Raw genomic sequence first — 20,035 nt, 5'->3', positions numbered from 1 at the left:
GAACGAAAATTCAAATTTGTCATTACATTGCTAAATCTATCATAATGCCTTTTTAAGTTTGAGAATCTTATTTTCACCAATAGATACTCCTGGTGGAGGATCCATGTAAACTTCTTCATTTAATTCCCCATTTAAGAATACATTCTCAACATCTAATTGATAAATAGGCCATTTTTTAACTGACGCAACCGCAATAAGAGTCCTAACACTAGTCATTCTAGCTACGGGGGCGAAGGTTTCTTCATAGTCTATACCGTATTCTTGAGCGTATCATTTTGCTACCAATCGGGCTTTATAACGTTCTAATGATCCATCACTTTTAGTTTTAATTTTAAAGACTCATCTACATCCAATAGATCTCTTTCCTGTGGGTAATGAAGTTATTTCCCAAGTTTTTGCCATTTCAAGGGCACTAAGTTCTAAGTTCATGGCTTCAACCCATTGGGGAATGTTTTTGGCTTCATTATAATGTGAAGGTTCATGAAAAGAGTGTAACGCAATTAGACACGGTCTATACCTTGGGGTTAGAGACTCATAGGAAACAAACCTATTAGGAGGATTAGAGATTCGGCCTGATCTCCTTAAAGAGGTTTCTTCTATGTTGGAATCTTGTGAGTATTTTTCTAAGGCACTCATGGGAGCTTGACCACGCCTAACATAGGTTTGGATGGGACTATCACTTTCATTTTCAACATTGTTAAGAGGAATATCCTCTAGATCATTCAACAAATCATTAGAAATTTCCTCTTCTTGAGGAGTCCCATCTTCTTGAGAGAGAAGATCAAATAAGGAAGCATATTCGATTTCGTTAATATCTTTAGTTTTCTCAAAACCATTTTCATTTTCTAAAAAGGTTACATCTTTGCATACATAGAGTTTGTTATTTTTAAGGTCAAGACATCTAAAACCCTTTTGATTTTCTCTATATCCTAAGAAAACACATTCAATAGCTTTAGGAGATAATTTGTCTCTTTTGTGTGTAAGGACAAAACATTTACACCCAAAAATTTTTAATCTATTGAAATCGGGTGTTCTTTCAAATAGTTTTTCATATGGAGATGTATTTTGTAAGGACGAAGATATCATTCTATTTATCAAGTTGAAGTTAAAGCGGCTTCGGCCCAAAAACTTTTTGGAATTTCTTTAAAAATAAGAAGTGTCCTAGTGGTTTCCAAAATGTGTCTATGCTTTCTTTTGGCTAGACCATTTTGTTGAGGAGTCCTAGGACATGATCTTTGATGACAAATTCCATTTGTTTCCAAATAATTTTGAAATTCATTTGATAGATACTCTCCACCCAAATCGAATCTAAGAGTAGAGATATTACTTGAAAATTGATTTTTGAATATCATATGAAATTTCTTGAAGAAGTCAAAGACTTCGGATTTTAAATTGAGAAAATAGATCCACACATATCTAGTGTAGTCATCAATAAAAGTAACATAATAAGAGTATCCTCATTTCGATATGACCGAAGAAGGGCCCCAAACGTCCGAATAGACTAACTCAAAAGGCCTTTTGGACACAAAAGTTTTATTTAGAAAAGAAGTGGATTTCATTTTTCCAAAAATACAATTCTTGCAAACAAAATGTTTCTCATTACAAAATTTCTTTACAAAAGGAAAGGAGTACATTTTTGAGAAACTTGGATGCCCAAGTATTTGATGTCAAGTTTCAATATTTTTATCTTGGACATGATTACAAAAAGAGTTAGTGGGAAGTTTCAAGTTGCTCATGTAATAGAGATCTCCCCTCCTATGGCCTTGCCCAATCTACTTCCCGGACCGGATATCCTGTATAGAGCAATCCTTAGTTGAAAAAGAGATTTCACATCCATGATCACATATTTGAGAAACAAAGAGAAGATTTAAATTAAGTTGATGTACCACTCTTTTGTTTGGCACAAAGAAATCTTTGGAAAAATTCAAAGTTCCAAAACTTTTTACTTGTAAAGATGTACCATCGACGGTTGAAACATAAGAGTTTTTAGAGTTATTACACAAATTGGAAAGCCCATTTTCAAGAGGGTCATATGAAAGGAAGCTCCAGAATTAAGAATCCAAGAAGACATACCTGGAGGAGAAGAAGAAACTATGGCGGCACCCGAGGTTGATGGCAATTTGAGTAAAATTTGAAGTGCTTACGATAGTTGAGCAAAAGAGAAGGACTCCTTCCCTTTGATAGTTTCCTCTTTTTGGGTAATTTCTTCAACGGAGGCAACCTTATTCTTTGGTGCTTCATTTAGCTTAGGGCAATTAGGTCTTATATGACCCAGTTCTTGGCAATGATGGCAAATGGCTTTTCTATAGTTGCCATTATAGTGATTTTGCCTCCCAAAGTGTGAAGGCTTATAGGCTTTCACATGATTGCCAGGTTTAGACACGGCCAAAACTTCAGCACTTTCCTTAATTATGCCAAGACGAGTTTCTTCTTGGCATATTTTGGCTATGGCATCTTCCAAAAGAAGAATGCTTAGATCTATGAAGAAGGGAAGATCTAACTTGTTCATATTCGGGCCTAAGCCTATGTAGAAATTGGAAAAAGTGTTCTTTTTTCATTTGTTCTCTTCTTAGTTCCACATCTATACTAGAAACCCACTTTAGTTCTAGTAAAGATAGCCCATCCCATAAGGGTCCAAGAGTGCTAAAGTAATCTCTTAGACTCATTTTCCCTTACTTAATAGTCCGGATTTTTTCTTGGAGCAAAGTCTTTTTTAGTATACATACCTTTCATAAAGAACCATGCTTCATTAGCCATCCAAAATTTAGCAATGTTGGCGCAAATTTTGAGCTCCACATTGTTCATGAACCAAGCAAGAATTTTTGCATGCTTGCTTTCCCAATCTTTCACTTTAGATTGATGATCTTCAATGGCCTTTATGCGGGCATTTCCTTCAAGGGCTTTTTCTTGATCACCATCCATCTTGGTGAGTTGGAGTTGCGGTTCCGAAATGGTGACCATAACGTATCCCCAAAGCTTTTTACCCTTGAGGTTGTTCTCCATGGCGGCGGCCCACATCATGTAGTTGGAACCATTAAGTTTGAAAGAGAGATCAATCTTTTGTTCTCCTTCCATTTTAACCTCTCTCAAGAAGATACACTACAAAATAAAAAAATATAACTAGTCAACTAGTTATATCAAAAATCAAGAGCATACACAAGGCTCTGATACCATGTAATGAGATATGCGGAAATACAAAGAGTGTTATAAGCACTTACAATGTCCACCAATGGACACACAAAAGAGATAATAGCCAAGTCCACAAGGGACAACAACACAAAATATAAATGCCTCTTTATTGAAAGAGAGGGAGCTCTCAAGAATGGAAATATAGAAAGGGGTTCACCCCTATTTATACAAATAAAATGAGAGAAGGGGGAGGCCAAATAGCCTCAAAAGAAGAGCCACAAAGGGGGCTCCCATGGAGTCGTTGGGGGCCCCAACGACTCAATGGTGGGGCCCCCTTAAGTGGGTAAAAAAGAGGAAAATAAAAAAATAAATAAAAAAATAAATATAAACAATAAAAAGAGGAGAAAAACAAGTACCCCTAATGGGTACATGTGAAATGACTAAAATACCCCTATCGGGTATTGAATATATATATATATATATATATATATATATATATATATATATATATATATATATTGATTACATGTATTTTAACATAGTACCCATCACATATCCCCAAAACTTCTTCCCTTTGAGGTTATTTTCCATTGCGGAGGCCCACATCATGTAGTTAGTACCATTAAGTTTGAATGAAAGGTATGTCTTAATCTCTTGCTCCATGTCAAAGTTTGAGGAACAAAAAGAGAGAAAAAATATGGCAAAAGAACACGTCCATCACGAACTACACGGTCCCTTGATCACCATGAACAACTTATTCCAAGGTCCTTAGACCATGATATCATGTAATGAAACAAGCGGAAAGCAAAACACAATCTGCACACGCACAAGCACAAGTCCTCTAAGGGACAATACAAATGCCAAAGGAAATAAAAAAAGCACACAAGTGCATCCAATGGCTACAAAGAGCCTAAATGGAACACAAGAGTAAAAATATATATATTATTGAGTAAAATGCTTAGAAAAAGCATTGAAACAAAGGAGGGGGAAATCTCCCTATATATACAAGTGGACATGGCCTTGGGGAGCTCTCGAGCCCAATGACTCTATGGCCAACATGACCATAGTGCCCTTACATTAAATAGAAAAGACATAAATAAATAAACAAAAAATAAATATAAGAAAAAGACTAAATTGTCCCTAGTGGAGTGTCTATTACATGTGTGAAATGACCAAAATGCCCCTAGTGGGCAATACCTATTACATCAATAGATATAATTATATATGTATATAAATAAATAAATAAATATTTATATATATATATATATACATACATATTTTAACACCATCAACCCTATACAAGCAACTACAACACAACAGAACATTTTTTATGAAGTTAGTTTATTTAATGATCCAAGCACATTTTGTAAGACATGAAACACCCACCGAAATTGTCAATTCTATCAACTGATGAAGAGGGCTCTTCATGCATGAACTTAATGGTGCTTTAAGCTGCCTGTACATTTGAGGCTTCTTCAGTAGAGTGTCACTGTCATGGTGTCTTTCATTGCAAGATTCAATTTTTTGAGTGAAAACTGCATCATGTAGATAGAATTTGAGTTCTACTACTTTTATTCCAGAGATGAGAGCTTCTAGTGCTCATCTCTTGTCTTAGTCTTGGTCTTCAATTCTTCATGCTGATCACCTAAGCTCGTTGAACCTGTGGTTTCCTTTTTTAATTGTTTAAAGTAACAAATTTCTTGGTCATTTTTTCTCAACAGCTTCTGCTATGTTGGGGTTTACATAGTGCATCCAGTCATTTGTGCTTCAAATTATGGTTTTCTATCCAAACTTCTTTCCATTCTTTTTTGAGGTCATATTTTCTGACAACCAACTGGGGCATGGGAATTTCTTTTATTTTCTTGTTCCCTCCTGACTTCTATGGCAGTTACATTAGAGCTTTGTTATGTTATTTTGACTGCTAGTGTGCACACTCCCTGGAGTATGGCAACTTTAGCCCCTCAAGCTACCCTAGTGGAAGAAAAATTAATAAGCAACAAACCTTGCAGCTTGGCAATAAAAGATCGTAAAATGCAAAGGATTGGAAAGGTTGGTTGTCATTGACTGTTGTGCTGGTGCTATCTTGGACTTCTGGTGGCTGATCAGTGAGAACGGGATATATTGTTTCCACAATCTGCTGCACTTCAACATCAGAAGATGCAATATGGCAATGTTGGAGACATGCTTCAGGCTTTTCAAGTTCATATTTCTTGGTTTCTATATTCTAAAGCTTCTTACACATGGCTATAAATAAACTGCTCAATAAGAAATGAACATTTTCTGAGAGTCTTTTTCTTTACCCCATTTCAGGAGCCTCAATATGGTAACATCAGATCCTTGAGTGTCATTAATTGTCCATCACATCGGCACCTAGTTGTCTGAGTGTTCTATATATTCTTTATGTTCTCAAACCAGTTATGAACTTGTCCATTGTTTTGGAAATTACAGAACACAATTGTATTTATCTTACTACTAGATCCTGTTACCTGGACACTCTTAGAAGTCCAGCATGTCCCTGTCCAGCCATGTCCAACACCGACATTAGTGCTTCTTGACATGGCTTGGACAACTCTTGAACTTCAAGTGTCCAACACTATTGGACATGCTAAAGACAATGTGTCAAGTGTTGTACACGACATGTGTGGTGCATAGACACTTCAAAAATAAAGACATCAGATATTTCACAATATGTTTACAAATTACCTTTTGTTTTCTCAAGTATTGGCTACATAGTGAACAGTAATGAGTCTAATGACCTCTAGCACCAAATTGTCTTTTGAGTTTTATTTTCTAAAAGACGAGAGCAATTATCTACTTGAACTTCAAGGACTTTATAAAACTTACAAAATTTGTTATTTTTTGTCATGCAAGAAGGTTCCTTTAGTTGACAATTAGCAACCTAACTTGTCTTTTTTTCTTTTATTTCATCTCTTTCTCCTCTCTCTTGCTATACCTTTTTTTCTCCTTTTATCTTTCTCCTCTCTCTCTCTCGCTATACTTTTTTTTCTCCTTTTGACTATAAAATGAAGTTTTCTAATCTTTCCTACCTTTATATCTATATTGTCCACACACTAATCCCATTATGCATTTAGTGTCTCCTTTTATCTGGATTCCAAGTTTATCTTGAAGTGTTGCTCAGGTCACCTTCCCAACACAAGTTTTATGAGCCATCAGAGCATCTATCATGCATTTGGTGAGGTACCAATAGGCTTGTGAGCTTCACACAAAGTCCAAAATCCCCCATCTTCTAGCATGTATTGGCTTCACCTTTTTTTCTTGTTCATTGGAGCCCAAGATCCCTTCCCTAAGTATCGAAGGGAGGATTGGCATATTATATGTATAAGGTGAAATATGTAACTAGAAACATCTGGAGTTCTTAAGGATCCTTAAAACTCTAGATATTTCTGATTACAATTTCCTTCATTTAATTTTTTGACATGACAGAAGGAAAAATCCACTTTTCCTTTTGATTGTTCTAGCCAACAAAATCCTCCATAATCATCCCTCCGCTGCTAAGATGAAACACTGCCTTACTATATGCATTCCTAACCCCTCCGTAATGATCCCTTGATAGTTTCTATTGAATGTTTGCACACCATTGAATATTTATTAACTGAACACTTTTGTCATGCCTACAAATTCTTCAAACAAGTGGTTAAATCACACAATGAATGAACAAATTTGGTAAATGAAGAATATTAAGATGACAATGACAACTCGTGCATGTGCATGTGCATGTGCATATAATTCTGGAATGAGCTTCTCAAATTTGATCAACTGAACACCTTTGTTAAAATGTATACTCAAAAACATTATTGTAAGTATAAATATATATACTTATATACATAGAGATACGTATACATATATTATATGTATACGTATCTCTATATATAAGTATATATATTTATATATTTTTCCCTTTTTCTCTTTTACCCAAAAAGGGTATTTCTGTCTTTTTACATTTTGCACATATTCCATTTGGAATATGCTGTATTTTTTCCTTTTATTTTTTTGTAATTCTTTTTCTTTTTATTTTTCCTTTTTGCATAAACAAAAAGGTGCATTGGGGGTCCCCCCAATAGAGTCGTTGGGGGCTCCCCAACGACTCCTTTGGGGAGCCCCCTCTTGCACCCCTTTCCTCTTGTATAAATAGGGGTGTTCCCCCTTGTTGTAAATTAAGCTTGAGAGTCTCAAGCATTTGCTTCCATTTTATGAAATACATGCATTATTGCATGTTTATTATTTATACGCTTTTTGCGTATTTTGTTTAAGTGTTGTGAGAGTGCTTTCGTGCACTTCTTTTATAAAGTATTTATGCTTGTATGCGTATTGTCTCTTCGTAGACAATTTTACATGGTATCAGAGCACGGTTGGTGATTAAGGATCGTGGGATTCTCCTTTTTTCGAGTGCCTCGAAAATCGTGCCTTCGGGTCCTTAGAAGTTGAAGTGGTGGATCTTGCTTCTCAAATACTTTAAAAGGATCTTGTGCAGGCTAGAAGTTGAAGCATTGTGTTGGTACGCCCTCTTCCCCTTTTCTTTACTCCTTAATGGGTGAAAAAGAGTTTCACTTTGCTCTTGGCTTCAAGTTGAATGGGTCCAACTATCATATTTGGGCCGGGAACATGGAGGCTCACATAAAAGGTAAAGGATTATGGGGTTATGTGCAAGGCACAATTCCGGAACCAGAACCCAAAATAACCGTGATGGACGGAAATGAAATCAAGATTCTTGAGGGAGAGGAAAGAATCAAAGCTCTTGAAGAATACTCCAAGAAGCACAACGAATGGGAAATGAAGAACTTCAAGATTCTTTCTTGGTTCTTCGCATCCGTCGAAACAAAGATTAATGCCAACATTATCAAGTTCAAAAAAGCATCAGAAGCTTGGCATTATCTCGAGAAAATGTATACATCAAGAGATCTATCCCATAAGTATTACCTTCAAAAGAAGGCCCTCTCCCTTACTCAAGGTGAAATGTCTATTAGGGAATATTTTGCCGACCTTTCCTCCATTTGGGATGAGCTTTCCATGCTTAAACCAAAATGGAGTAGAGAGGCAATTGAACTCCGCCACAAGCAACTTGAAGAAGATCGGTTCTTCAATTTTTTGAATGGGTTAAGACCGGAATTTGAGCAAATAAGGTTGTCACTTCTATCCTCATTTAATCCTCCCTCTCTTGAAGATGTTCTCACCAAATTAAGTGGTGAGGAGACTCGTATGAGTTTATGTAAACAAGGACCAAATGTTCTTGCGGTTCCTTATAATTATGAAGAAAACAATGAGGTCAATGCCGTATCAAGACCCGGAAATAATGTAAAAACCTATCGTCCTCCTCATTTCAAATCACAAAATCAAGGAGGAGATGGTGGACAAAGAGGAAAGAGGGACTATAGCAAGATTATTTGTCATTTTTTTAAAGAACCGGGGCATATCAAGCCCATATGTCCCAAATGGAAGAAGCTTCTCGCCATGGCTACCACGGGTGCACCACAAAAGGAAGAGGCATCATCAAGTGGGTCACTCTCTTTAAATCAAATAGTGGAAGCCCTTCAACCTCTTCTCAAGGGAGCTACATCCGGTGTCGTCATGTCTACTTCTTCCATCCCGGGTAAAGTCTATTGGCTTTTGGACTCAGGTGCATCTTTTCATATGTCCCCAAACATGTTTTCACTTTCCGATTACTCAAAAAATGTTTCTCCATCCTTTGTTTCCACTGCGGATGGAACCTCCCTTGAAATTAAAAGAATAGGTAATTTTGAAACTCAAAATTTTTGCATTCCAAAAATTAGATTTATACATAAACTAAACTTAAACCTTCTCTCTGTTTCTCAACTCTCGGACCATGGTTGCGATATTAAATTTTCATGTGATAAATGTTTAATACAGGATCGTCGGTCTGGGAAATTGATTGAGGAAGGCTTTAGAAAAGGAAACCTATACTATATGGAATCTCTCCAAGTTCCAAAATCTTTTTGTAATGTTGCCCGGAACAAAGATATAAATATGTGGCACAAGAGACTTGGTCATCCTAATATCACCAAGTTATCTTATGTACATTTTGCGAAGGATCTATGTAAAAGTTCTTTTTCTTGTAATGATTGTATTCTCGAAAAAATGCAAAATTTACCTTTTGAGCAAAGAACTATGTTCTCATCTAAAACCTTCGAAATAGTTCATTCCAATGTTTGGGGACCCGCACCTGTTGTTTCAAAAGGAGGCTTTTCTTATTATGTTATTTTTGTGGATGACTTCTCCCGATATTCATGGATCTATTTTCTTAAGTTCAAACATCAAGTTTTTACGTGTTTTAAAACCTTCCATTCAATGATCAAGAATCAATTCAACAGTAATATAAAGATTTTTAGAAGTGATTCTGGAGGAGAATATCTCTCCAACCAATTTAAAGTATATCTTGAAGATCACGAAATTATTCACCAAAGGTCTTGTCCTAAAACCCCTCAATAGAATGGGTTGGCCGAAAGAAAACACAAGCACATCATTGAGACCACTAGGACCCTTCTTATTTCCCAAAACATTCCTAAAAATTTTTGGGCTGATGCAGCTCTTGCTTCTGTTTACCTGATAAATCGATTACCATCTAGGATATTAGGGAATATATCCCCCTTTGAGATCTTATATAAATGTGAACCTGATTATAATAGGTTACGGGTTTTTGAGTGCAAGTGCTTTATACTTACGGATAAAAATGACAAGCTTTCTCCCAAAGCTATCCCCTGCGCCTTTCTTGGGTTTTCCGAAACTCAAAAAGGGTTTCGTTGCTATGATCTTCGAGATGATAAGTTATATGTTTCTAGAAATGTAACGTTTTTAGAAAATGAAAGTGGATTTGAAAAAAATGTTTCTCAACAAGAAAATTTTGACTACTCATTCATTTTTGACTTATTGACTAGTAATGATGATATATCTAGTGATGATGATGTATCATCAAACCATGATGAGGAAAATGATGGTGATGTTGAAGAATATAACCCTCTCAATATACAAGAAAACCGGATTTCAAGTGACCCCATAACCTACTCACGTAGAAACCAAGACACCTTTAGAAGTGTCATTGACCAATATAGTGAGCTTGTTCCTGCTCTCAAACACCGAAGATCTGAGAGGAATAGGAGGCCTCCAACTCGTTTTGTCTCTTTTGATTCCTTTTCACCCCGGTATAGGGCTTGTCTTAGTGCCATTCACTCTTACTTTGAGCCAAGAAATTTTGAAGAAACTAAAAAATGTATAGAATGGCAAGAAGTCATGCAAAATGAACTTAATGCTCTTAAAAGGGCTAAAACTTGGGATTTCCAAACTCTACCCATAGGAAAGAAAACTATAGGTTGTCGATGGGTTTTCAAGGTTAAAACTAAGAGCGACGGATCCCTGGAAAGGTATAAAGCTCGCTTAGTTGCAAAAGGGCATGGGCAGGAGTATGGGATTGATTATGAAAAAACTTTTGCTCTTGTAGCCCGAATGGTTACAGTTAGATGTCTTATTACTATTGCATCTATTAAAAATTGAAACATTTTTCAAATGGATGTGAAAAATGCTTTTTTAAATGGTGATCTTAACGAAGAGGTGTATATGGATGCTCCACCAGGCATGAAGGTTCCTAAAGATAAAGTTTTTCGTCTCTGAAAGGCCCTCTATGGCTTGAAACAGGCTCCCAAAGCCTGGTATGACAGATTTACCAGTGTAATGCTGGAAAATGGTTTCTCCTCTTGTTATACTGACACTGCTCTATTTACTAGAAAATCTAATGCAGGGATTGTAATATTATTACTCTATGTTGATGACATGTTAATTACAGGTGATGATGTTCAAGGAGTCAAGGGTATTAAATCCGTCTTGACTTCAAAATTTGAGATGTCAGACTTGAGTTTTCTGACATATTTTCTTGGAATTGAGGTTGCCTATTCGCAACGTGGTTATTTTCTATCCCAGTATAAACTTGCTTGTGAGATTATTGACAGATCAAGGATTTCTGATGACAAAGTATGCGAAACTCCTGAAGTTGTGGGAGCAAAAATGAAGATTGACGATGGTGTTCCTTTAACCGATCCTACTCCTTACAGGCAGTTGGTAGGTTCTTTAATGTATCTTAGCATTACTCGACCTGATTTGTCACATGCTATACACATCGTCAGTCAGTTTCAGCACGCTCCTACAACCGTTCATATGAGTGTTGTCCTTCGCATCATCAGATATTTGAAGGGAACTGTGAATAAGGGAGTATTTCTATCTTCTTCTTCTGAATTGAAATTACTTGCTTATACTTACTCAGATTGGGGAGGTGACCCTAGTAACCGTCACTCCACCACTGGCTTTTGTGTGTTCTTAGGTGAGTCTTTGATCTCATGGCGATGTAAAAAGCAACAGAAGGTCTCTCTGTCATCCACTGAAGCCGAATATAGAGTGATGGAATCCACTACCATGGAAATTGTATAGATTCGACGCCTTTTGGAAGATATGGGAGTGCCTATCAGAGAACCAACAAAGTTGTGCTGTGACAATAAAAGTACAATCTATATTGCCAAAAACTACACCTTTCATGAGCGAACAAAGCATATAGAGATGGACTGCCATTATGTCAGGGAAGAATACTTGAAGAAGGTCATTGATTTACCATACGTGACGTCTGAGTATCAACTTGCGGACTTCTTCACAAAAGCTCTTTGTTCGCCTAGATTTCATTTCCTTCTTGACAAACTTGCGGTTATCACACCGTAAGTTTGAGGGGGGGTGTTAAAATGTATACTCAAAAACATTATTGTAAGTATAAATATATATACTTATATACATAGAGATACATATACATATAATATATGTATACGTATCTCTATGTATATAAGTATATATATTTATATATTTTTCCCTTTTTCTCTTTTACCCAAAAAGGGTATTTCTGTCTTTTTACATTTTGCGCATATTCCATTTGGAATATGTTGTATTTTTTCCTTTTATTTTTTTGTAATTCTTTTTCTTTTTATTTTTCCTTTTTGCATAAACAAAAAGGTGCATTGGGGGTCCCCCCAATAGAGTCGTTGGGGGCTCCCCAACGACTCCTTTGGGGAGCCCCCTCTTGCACCCCTTTCCTCTTGTATAAATAGGGGTGTTCCCCCTTGTTGTAAATTAAGCTTGAGAGTCTCAAGCATTTGCTTCCACTTTATGAAATACATGCATTATTGCATGTTTATTATTTATACGCTTTTTGCGTATTTTGTTCAAGTGTTGTGAGAGTGCTTTCGTGCACTTCTTTTATAAAGTATTTATGCTTGTATGTGTATTGTCTCTTCGTAGACAACTTTACACACCTTTCGTCATGTCTAATTATTCTTCAAGACATGGTTGACCGTTGAACCCTATAAAAGAATCAGAAGACAGTAGTGACAATGCAGAAAATGTGCATACAATTATACAATGAACTTTTAGAGCCCATCAGGTCATCAAAGTCTCTTAAACTAAAACAACTAAAAACACTTATGTTCTTTAAACTTCAAAGATTACGTACAAAGGACCAACACAAAATAGGCAAGATAAACTGGATTCAGTCTGCTATGGGAACATCAAAATTCAGCTAAGTAACAGAACAGAAAATTACAAGTGTATTAAAAAGTAGTCAATACACAACCGACCTGAAATCATGGCCCCATTCTGATATGCAATGTGCTTCATCAATGGCCAATAGAGAAATCCCCTCCTTAAGCATGTTTGACCAAAATCTACAATATCAAGAATCATTACCAACAAAGACACCATTCTACTTTAAAAAGAAAAAAACAAATATTTTTACCATCGGAGATGTCAGGGTAAATAATGAGCTGTTAAGGGAAAAAGAAGCAATTCACTTTGCTTAATAATTTTTTTTGACACAAGCCAATAGAAAGCATTCAAGTTTCGCATACAACAAGAATTTCTACAGCATCACATGAGCTGCATGTGTTCCCAGAAATCACAATCTAATGACTGTCAAACCAAAACCTTAAACCACTATTCCACACCTTTTCACATCTCACTATGTGATAAGAGATCATTCTATGGGAATGCTCGCTGGTGAAGCCAAGTACCCATGGATCATGTATTTATGCATGCATGCACACACGTATATATACACACACCCACGCATGCATGCATGCATACACATGCACAAGAACACACACACACACACAAAAAAAAAAAAATCCCTTCTTAAGCATGTGTGACGGAAATCTGCAACATATTACCAACCAAGACACCATTCTGCTCTTTAAAAACCAAATTTGTTCCCAAAAGAGATGTCAAGGTAAAGTGTAAAACACAAGTTGTTAAGTGAAAAAGCAGCAATTCATTTTGCTTAATAATTTTTTTAATAGAAGTAATAAAACAATAACATACAACAAGAATCTCTACAGCATAACACAAGCTGCATGTTTTCCTACAAATCACTATCTACTAACTCCCAAACAAAAACTCTAAACCATTACACTTTTCATGTCTCACTATGCAATACAAGATCATAGAATGAGAAGGAAGGCTGGTGAAGCACACACACAATCCCTTAGGGAACAAAACACCACTTCCCATCAGAGATGTCAACTGTTGTAAAAATTGCATCATATCATATGATTTATTATAATACCTTCCCTCTCCCTCTGGACGATACAATAAGCCCTAAAAACAACTTAAGGTTATCAGCCCATATCAGTTGATATGGTCTATATCATGCTATTTTATACGAGTTGATACATGCCAACTTTTTCTTGGCAAGTTGCAAGTTATGTCCGGGCAGTTTTGATCAGGCTTTCAAAGTCAAAAAGGGTCATTTTGACCAGATTTTCACATTCAAGTGAGAAAAAAACCTAAACCTCCACCAATTCCGGAAAAAAAAAATGGATTTTTCATGTTTTTGCCATAATTCGAGCCTAAAACTTGACAAAACTTATTCTAGTCCTGCCCTAAAAAGACGTTTTCCTTTTTTGCCCTATTCTCTTGAAACTAACCTTATGTTCTCCACACATCAGAAGATAAGATCTGCTATGACTGAAATAGTAGTAATAGTGTAGACATATTGAATGAATGTATGCAAGAAGAGTCTAGCATTCTCAATGATGATGCTGACTGAAGGCAGCTAGAAGCCGATTTACAAGCTGAGGTTGAGAAGGAACAGAATGATCATGTCAGCTTTGAGCTACAGGAGAGAGGGAATCTCTAAGAAAGATCCTTCTTTTCATTTTATTTTTTGTCATAACTGACAAATTTAGGTAGAATTACATTTTCTTTTCTTTTCTTTTGGTTATTGAAGTGATTAATCATTGGATTCATGGATTGTTTAGTGTAATGTTGATGTAACTATTAACCATTTAGACTTGTTGTTGATGACTTGATGTGACTGTTATAGTTTGTGTTGTTAATTGTTAATTGTTAATTATCATGTTCTAGTAGTGTACATATCTAGGTTTAATTGATGTGCTATTCATTTTGGTGTTTAATTTTCTTTATTTTATTATTTATTTGTTAGTCTTTTACTAAAGTTTTCAACTTTTGAATTTTTAAAAGATATTTTGTTAGCATGTTACGATATTGTAAGACACGCCCATATAGCTAACCCTCAGATGTAGGTTCCAGTATGCATTTTAAAAAAGTGATGTTAGGATAAACCAATGTTGTCAATATCGTATCGAGCCTTGAATCATTTTGAAAATGATTCAGGTGAATAGGCTGAAACGGATTCAGAGATGAATCGAACTGAATCGGTCAACTTTCAGCCAGAAAATTACACATGTCACCAAAATATTAAAATAAAATTTTAAATTTTAAAATATTAAAATATTTAAACTATATATATTATAACCATTTTTTGATATTTTTAGAAAATATGTCAAATCAACCTTGTACCATATCGATTTTTGGCCGATATGATATGAATCAACGATTCAGGCAGACTCACACTGACACAGACAACATTGAAAAGCAGAAAGCAGCAATTCATTTTGCTTATGAGTTTGTTGTTACAAGCTGATAGAAAGTATCCAAGTTTCTATAATAAAAACAATAGCATAGAAGAAGAATTTATATGGCATCCACACGCTGCATGTTTTCCTAGAAATTGCCATTTATTGACTCTCAAATGAAACCCCAAACCGTTATGCTATGGGAAGGAAGGCTGGTGAAGCCAAGTAGCCAAGGATCACGCATGCACATACATGCATGTAAGAATACACACATGCACACATATATAAAGGTTCAAAATCCCAATGGCTTGTGACTCAATCATGCTTGACTCACAAGTCAGTCAGCTCAGTGTTTGATATATATATATATAGAGAGAGAGAGAGAGAGATTTTATAAAAAACAGCTATACATTGACTTTCAAACCAAACTCTGACATGTAATGCCACAATTTTCATGTCTCACTATGCAATACGACTGGGAATAAAGGTTGGTAAAGCCATGGATATATAAGAAACGTACTAATAATTAATCTGCCTCATACATCATATAATTAGACAAAAAAAACATCCATATGAAGAGGGCGCCAAAAGATAGACAACTTACATGGCCTGAAAATCATCTTTCACATTTGTGCAACAACTTGAGATATTTTTACAGGTTTAAGTAGTATTTATTTGCCATACCGTACAATGGCATTTTGTGTGTGTGTATATAGGTGTATGTGTGTACCACAGGTTTACACCTTATGGGGTAATTCTTCGGAAATTAACCATGAGACAAGCATGGCTTGATTTTTAGTCTTCACCATTCAGTATCATCGCAATCCAACCAAGAAATGTTTAGTCAAACTATTTGGGCTGCAACTATCAGAAGATCCTCCAACAAAAGTTAGTTACAAGTGTCGCAGATACAAACACCTATAACATAATCTTTAGAGGTAACATGCTTCTATTAACAGCGTCAGCATGGTACTTTATTTAAAAAAAGAAATACCAACAGTGATTGGAGGTGTGGGAAAACAATAATCTGCAATTCTGGTCACAAGATTCAGTACCCATTAGAAAGAGAGCAAGCCTTTTCAGGTGTCATGTACAAAACATCAAACTGGCCGCTCTTGGCACCAGAATAGGCACTGATATCTTTCTGGGTGCTTCCAAGATATTGAGCCCTGATACCACGTTGAGTCAGACTCATCACCTAATAGTCCAATAAAGACAAGTATCATATTTTGTTTTTCAATATTATATGGAGCAACCAAGCCAAGTATAACCGCACCTGATCTTGCATCAAACTGATTAGTGGGCTTATGACCACAGCAGTCTTTCCAGTAGTTAGTGGAGGAATTTGATAGCTGCAGAAGATGATTGGCATAACAAAGTAAGCAATGGAATAAGTTGGATCAAGAACATCAGAAAACAGAAGGCATTCATTTCCTAACAGGAAACCAAACTCTCTTTATTGATTCCAAATAGGGACCACCAAGAATATGATAAGAATTAGTCTTGAATAAGTGCAACTAGTAAAGGAAGACTGATATAAGTTGCTCATGTTGCAAAAGAAAACAGGTTCTAAAACAAATGGAAGCCACATTTAACTCCACAATCTGCAATTGAAAATTCAATGATTTCAAATATAAAAGACTAGGAAAAATATCATAAATTTGTAGATAAAATTTAAATTTTGAAGGACCAAAAATATGCTTAAAACAAATTAAAAACAAAACCTCCCGACAAGCCTAGAATTTGGTATTGGATAAACATTACATTTCAAACATAGATCAAGGACTTAAAGGCAGCTTACATTTTTTAATACCATTATTAAACAAAATGTTTCAACGTTATGTGCATGTTTTTTTAGATTGTACACCTTAAAAGAGGGAAACATGAGTCTAGCAGGTGATAACTTCACATATCCAAGACATTCATTCACCAGATATACAAAAGTATCTGTACATTTTTTTACTTTTTATAGTAATACAATCAGTTTTTACAGGAACCTTTCCTTATGTCTACAGGTAAGGAGGCCAAGCCTTCCATTGGTGCTTTTATTTTTCAAAGGCATGCAAATAACCGTGGGAATGCATACAACAAACTAGAAAATACAAAGTTGAAAAAACAATAAGCCAAAAAGAGCCATTGAATTGTTGCTTATATTAACTATTAAGAAGGTAATCTAATAAAAAAGAGCAGTACAGCTAGATAGATCTACTTGCCAAACCATGTTAAACAACATGAGGTAAAGGAGTTGGTTTCTATTTAATCTGGTAAACTTATAGGGATTGAAATTTGCAGAATGCTATAAGAAATAACTCCGCCCGCAAATGAAGCCAAAGAAAACATGTAAACAACAAAACCATAAAAATTCAAAAGTATACCACACCCCGGAAGTTGATCCAAATTCATTATTTGATTAAATTCAGATTCATATTTTGGTCGGTGCACACGAGCCAATGCAACAAATATCCTCATTAGGCCAGGGGAAGTCTGCCCGTGTTGTGATGTCATTGTGTGTGTGCATCTGGATGAAATAGACCGATGGTAATGAAAAAGTATTACCACCATATGTACCAGTAAGCAGCCTTAATCCATCAATGATGAAGAGTGATTTCTTTAACACAGTTATGAAATCCAATTCTTGATACATGGAACATTATCTGATTGACTCATGTCTTCTGGCCAAGCTAGATATGAATAATCTGCACAGCACTGCATTCCACGAAAAGATGTGCCATTGGTTCAAATTTCTCTTCGCATAGAATAGACCAGCCAGCTAACCATGCCACAAGGGCACCGCTTAAGGACACGAGGGCACGCTCTTCATGTGTTGTTTCCCATTAAGAACAGTACACGAGGCGACAAAGATCAAAGTAAATTGGGTGAGAAGCTAGCCAAATAGAGACCTCACCTCTCCAAAGTGGAGGGCTTCTCTCTTAGAACCAGCCACGAAAAGGTTCTTGCCCTAACAGTCATCTCACAGATACAGCTTGTAATGGGTTTTTTTTTAACCCTAGCATTTCGATTCACTATATGTACAAAATTCAGAACACTGGTTTTAATGCAATAAATGGAGAATCACTCTATACTGAATCAAAAAACTAAGAATGATGGTTCAGATTTCTTCAATGTCCGTTTATAGATAATATTTAGTTCTATTTTTTAACTGATCGTGATGATATCTATGATTCAACATCAAAGGGAGCTAATCTCAATGCAGCAACGTACCACACAGACTTTCCACTTCCGGTTGCCATGACAACCAACGCATCCCTTCCGCTCAAAATTTCCTTGATGATCTCTTTCTGGTTCGGCCGAAAATGAGAGAATCCAAAATATTTCTGTGCACAAAACGCAAACGGCAGCATCATATACAATACTTGCCACGATAGCTTCTTTATGAATTCTTGAGTTATGGCCAAAAAATGGCTCTTACTCCGTCAACAAGAACAATTCGCCACGACTGTACTATATATAGACGGGAAGAAAACAAGGAAAAAATGAGAGAAGAAGCTAATGCACTCCTCCAACTTAGCTGCACATGAAAGATAATCCTTTCCTGTGTTGAGGCCGAATGTAAGATGCCGGTTTCCTATGGAGAAGGCTAAAGCAATAAAAAGGACGGAATGGAGACAAAAGCACGAACGTATAAAAATAAACCAGCGCGAGGAACAGCGCGCCCGTCGGTGTAATTGGGTTTGAGATGATCGAATAGCTTCGAGGAACGAGGCATGCATTAGAAACAGCACGAGAAGCCATCAGACGAACAAACTAAAATGCTCGGGAGAGAAACAGGGGGCGCATTTCCCCCCGTTTAACAGCTTCCTTTGATCCTTTTCTTTTTCGTTGCCCTACTCTTGGAAGAGTCGGAAGGAGAAGGAGAAAAACAAAGGGGCGAGAAAAAAGAGAGAAAACCCATAGACGGATGGCAGTTTTGGTGTTGATGACCCGTGGATGGCAACGGGAACAACGAGCGAGGATGGATGGATCCTCTTCCTTTTCCTTTCTTTTTTTTCTTTCCTTCTCTGGGAAGTAGCTACGACTCCACTCACCTTGAGGGTGGAATCCAGGACGCCGCTGCCTTCCATGGCGCTCACGCGACGTTTTTGTTGTTTGCGCGCCAAAAAGCAACGGAGACGGGGCAAGAGGTCACGTAGGGGAGGGAGGAGAGAAGAGAAACTCCCCAACCCCTTCCCTCCTTTTAAAAAAGAGCCAAGGGCAGGGTGTCCTCTTCATGAAGCGGACTGCTGTATGGTATTGACGGGGGCTGTCAGTCGATGGGTTTTTTGGTGCCAGCGGTACAATAGGCTTACGACCATGCATGGAAGCGGATCAGGTCACGCTGAACATGAGAGTTTCTGCTCGTGGCCTCCGATTTGCATTTTAAAAAGCTCAAAAGTCAAATAAAACCACGTGTCATTCATCCAAAATGCAAACAGACGGCCACGATGTCAGCATGAGCAAAAACGCTCATGTTCAGCATGACCTGATCCGCTTCCGGGTCACTGAGGAACGAAATCGATTTGAGAAGCGCATACGAAGAAATAAGCGTTAAAAAGTAAAATATGAAACGGAATGCGAGATACGATTGTGAAGCAACTATACTTGGAGAAAAGGTAGCCCCATCACCTCACTAAAGATGGACGGAGCCTTTTAGATCCCTTTTTTTTTTATTTTATGGCATCACTTGCAGATGGGGTGATGGGGCTACCGAAATACCCGAAGCAGGTTATATGTTCTCCCCTTGAAGACGCAGGTGCGTGTTTGGGGGTTTGAATGAGCGCCACGTATATAAGCACGCAGGGCTCGTATTCTCGTGTGTGTCAACATCACTTAGCATGGGAGTCTGGTGCGGTTGCAAAGACTTAAGTACAATTTTCCATCATTTCCAGCATAAAACGATGATTCAAGAAAAAGACAAAAATGCTCTCTGTTTAGAATAGTGAAATATCGATTCGTGAAAAAGATAAAAATATCCT

At 36.7% G+C, this 20,035-nt stretch overlaps 1 protein-coding gene across 3 annotated transcripts in view; it reads right to left on the bottom strand.

Annotated features, from left to right (window-relative positions):
• The window catches only part of LOC149844335 (uncharacterized), a 171,624-nt gene extending 152,391 nt beyond the window's left edge, over positions 1-19,233 (bottom strand). For all 3 annotated transcript variants that reach the window (XM_090000508.1, XM_090000509.1, XM_090000510.1), the window contains exons 1-5: positions 19,109-19,233; positions 18,285-18,397; positions 16,339-16,414; positions 16,118-16,260; positions 12,768-12,854 (exon numbers count right to left, since the gene is read on the bottom strand). In XM_090000508.1, coding sequence (XP_089856634.1) covers positions 12,768-12,854; positions 16,118-16,260; positions 16,339-16,414; positions 18,285-18,397; positions 19,109-19,144 — 455 coding nt within the window. In that variant the 5' untranslated portion in view covers positions 19,145-19,233. The remainder of the gene's footprint in view (positions 1-12,767; positions 12,855-16,117; positions 16,261-16,338; positions 16,415-18,284; positions 18,398-19,108) is intronic.
• Positions 19,234-20,035: the final 802 nt, after the last annotated feature.

Source organism: Nuphar pumila, chromosome 3 (genome assembly GCF_984573655.1).
Source record: "Nuphar pumila chromosome 3, dmNupPumi1.hap1.1, whole genome shotgun sequence".
Classification (NCBI taxonomy): Eukaryota; Viridiplantae; Streptophyta; class Magnoliopsida; order Nymphaeales; family Nymphaeaceae; genus Nuphar; species Nuphar pumila.
This window is presented reverse-complemented; position numbering and strand designations above follow the sequence as displayed.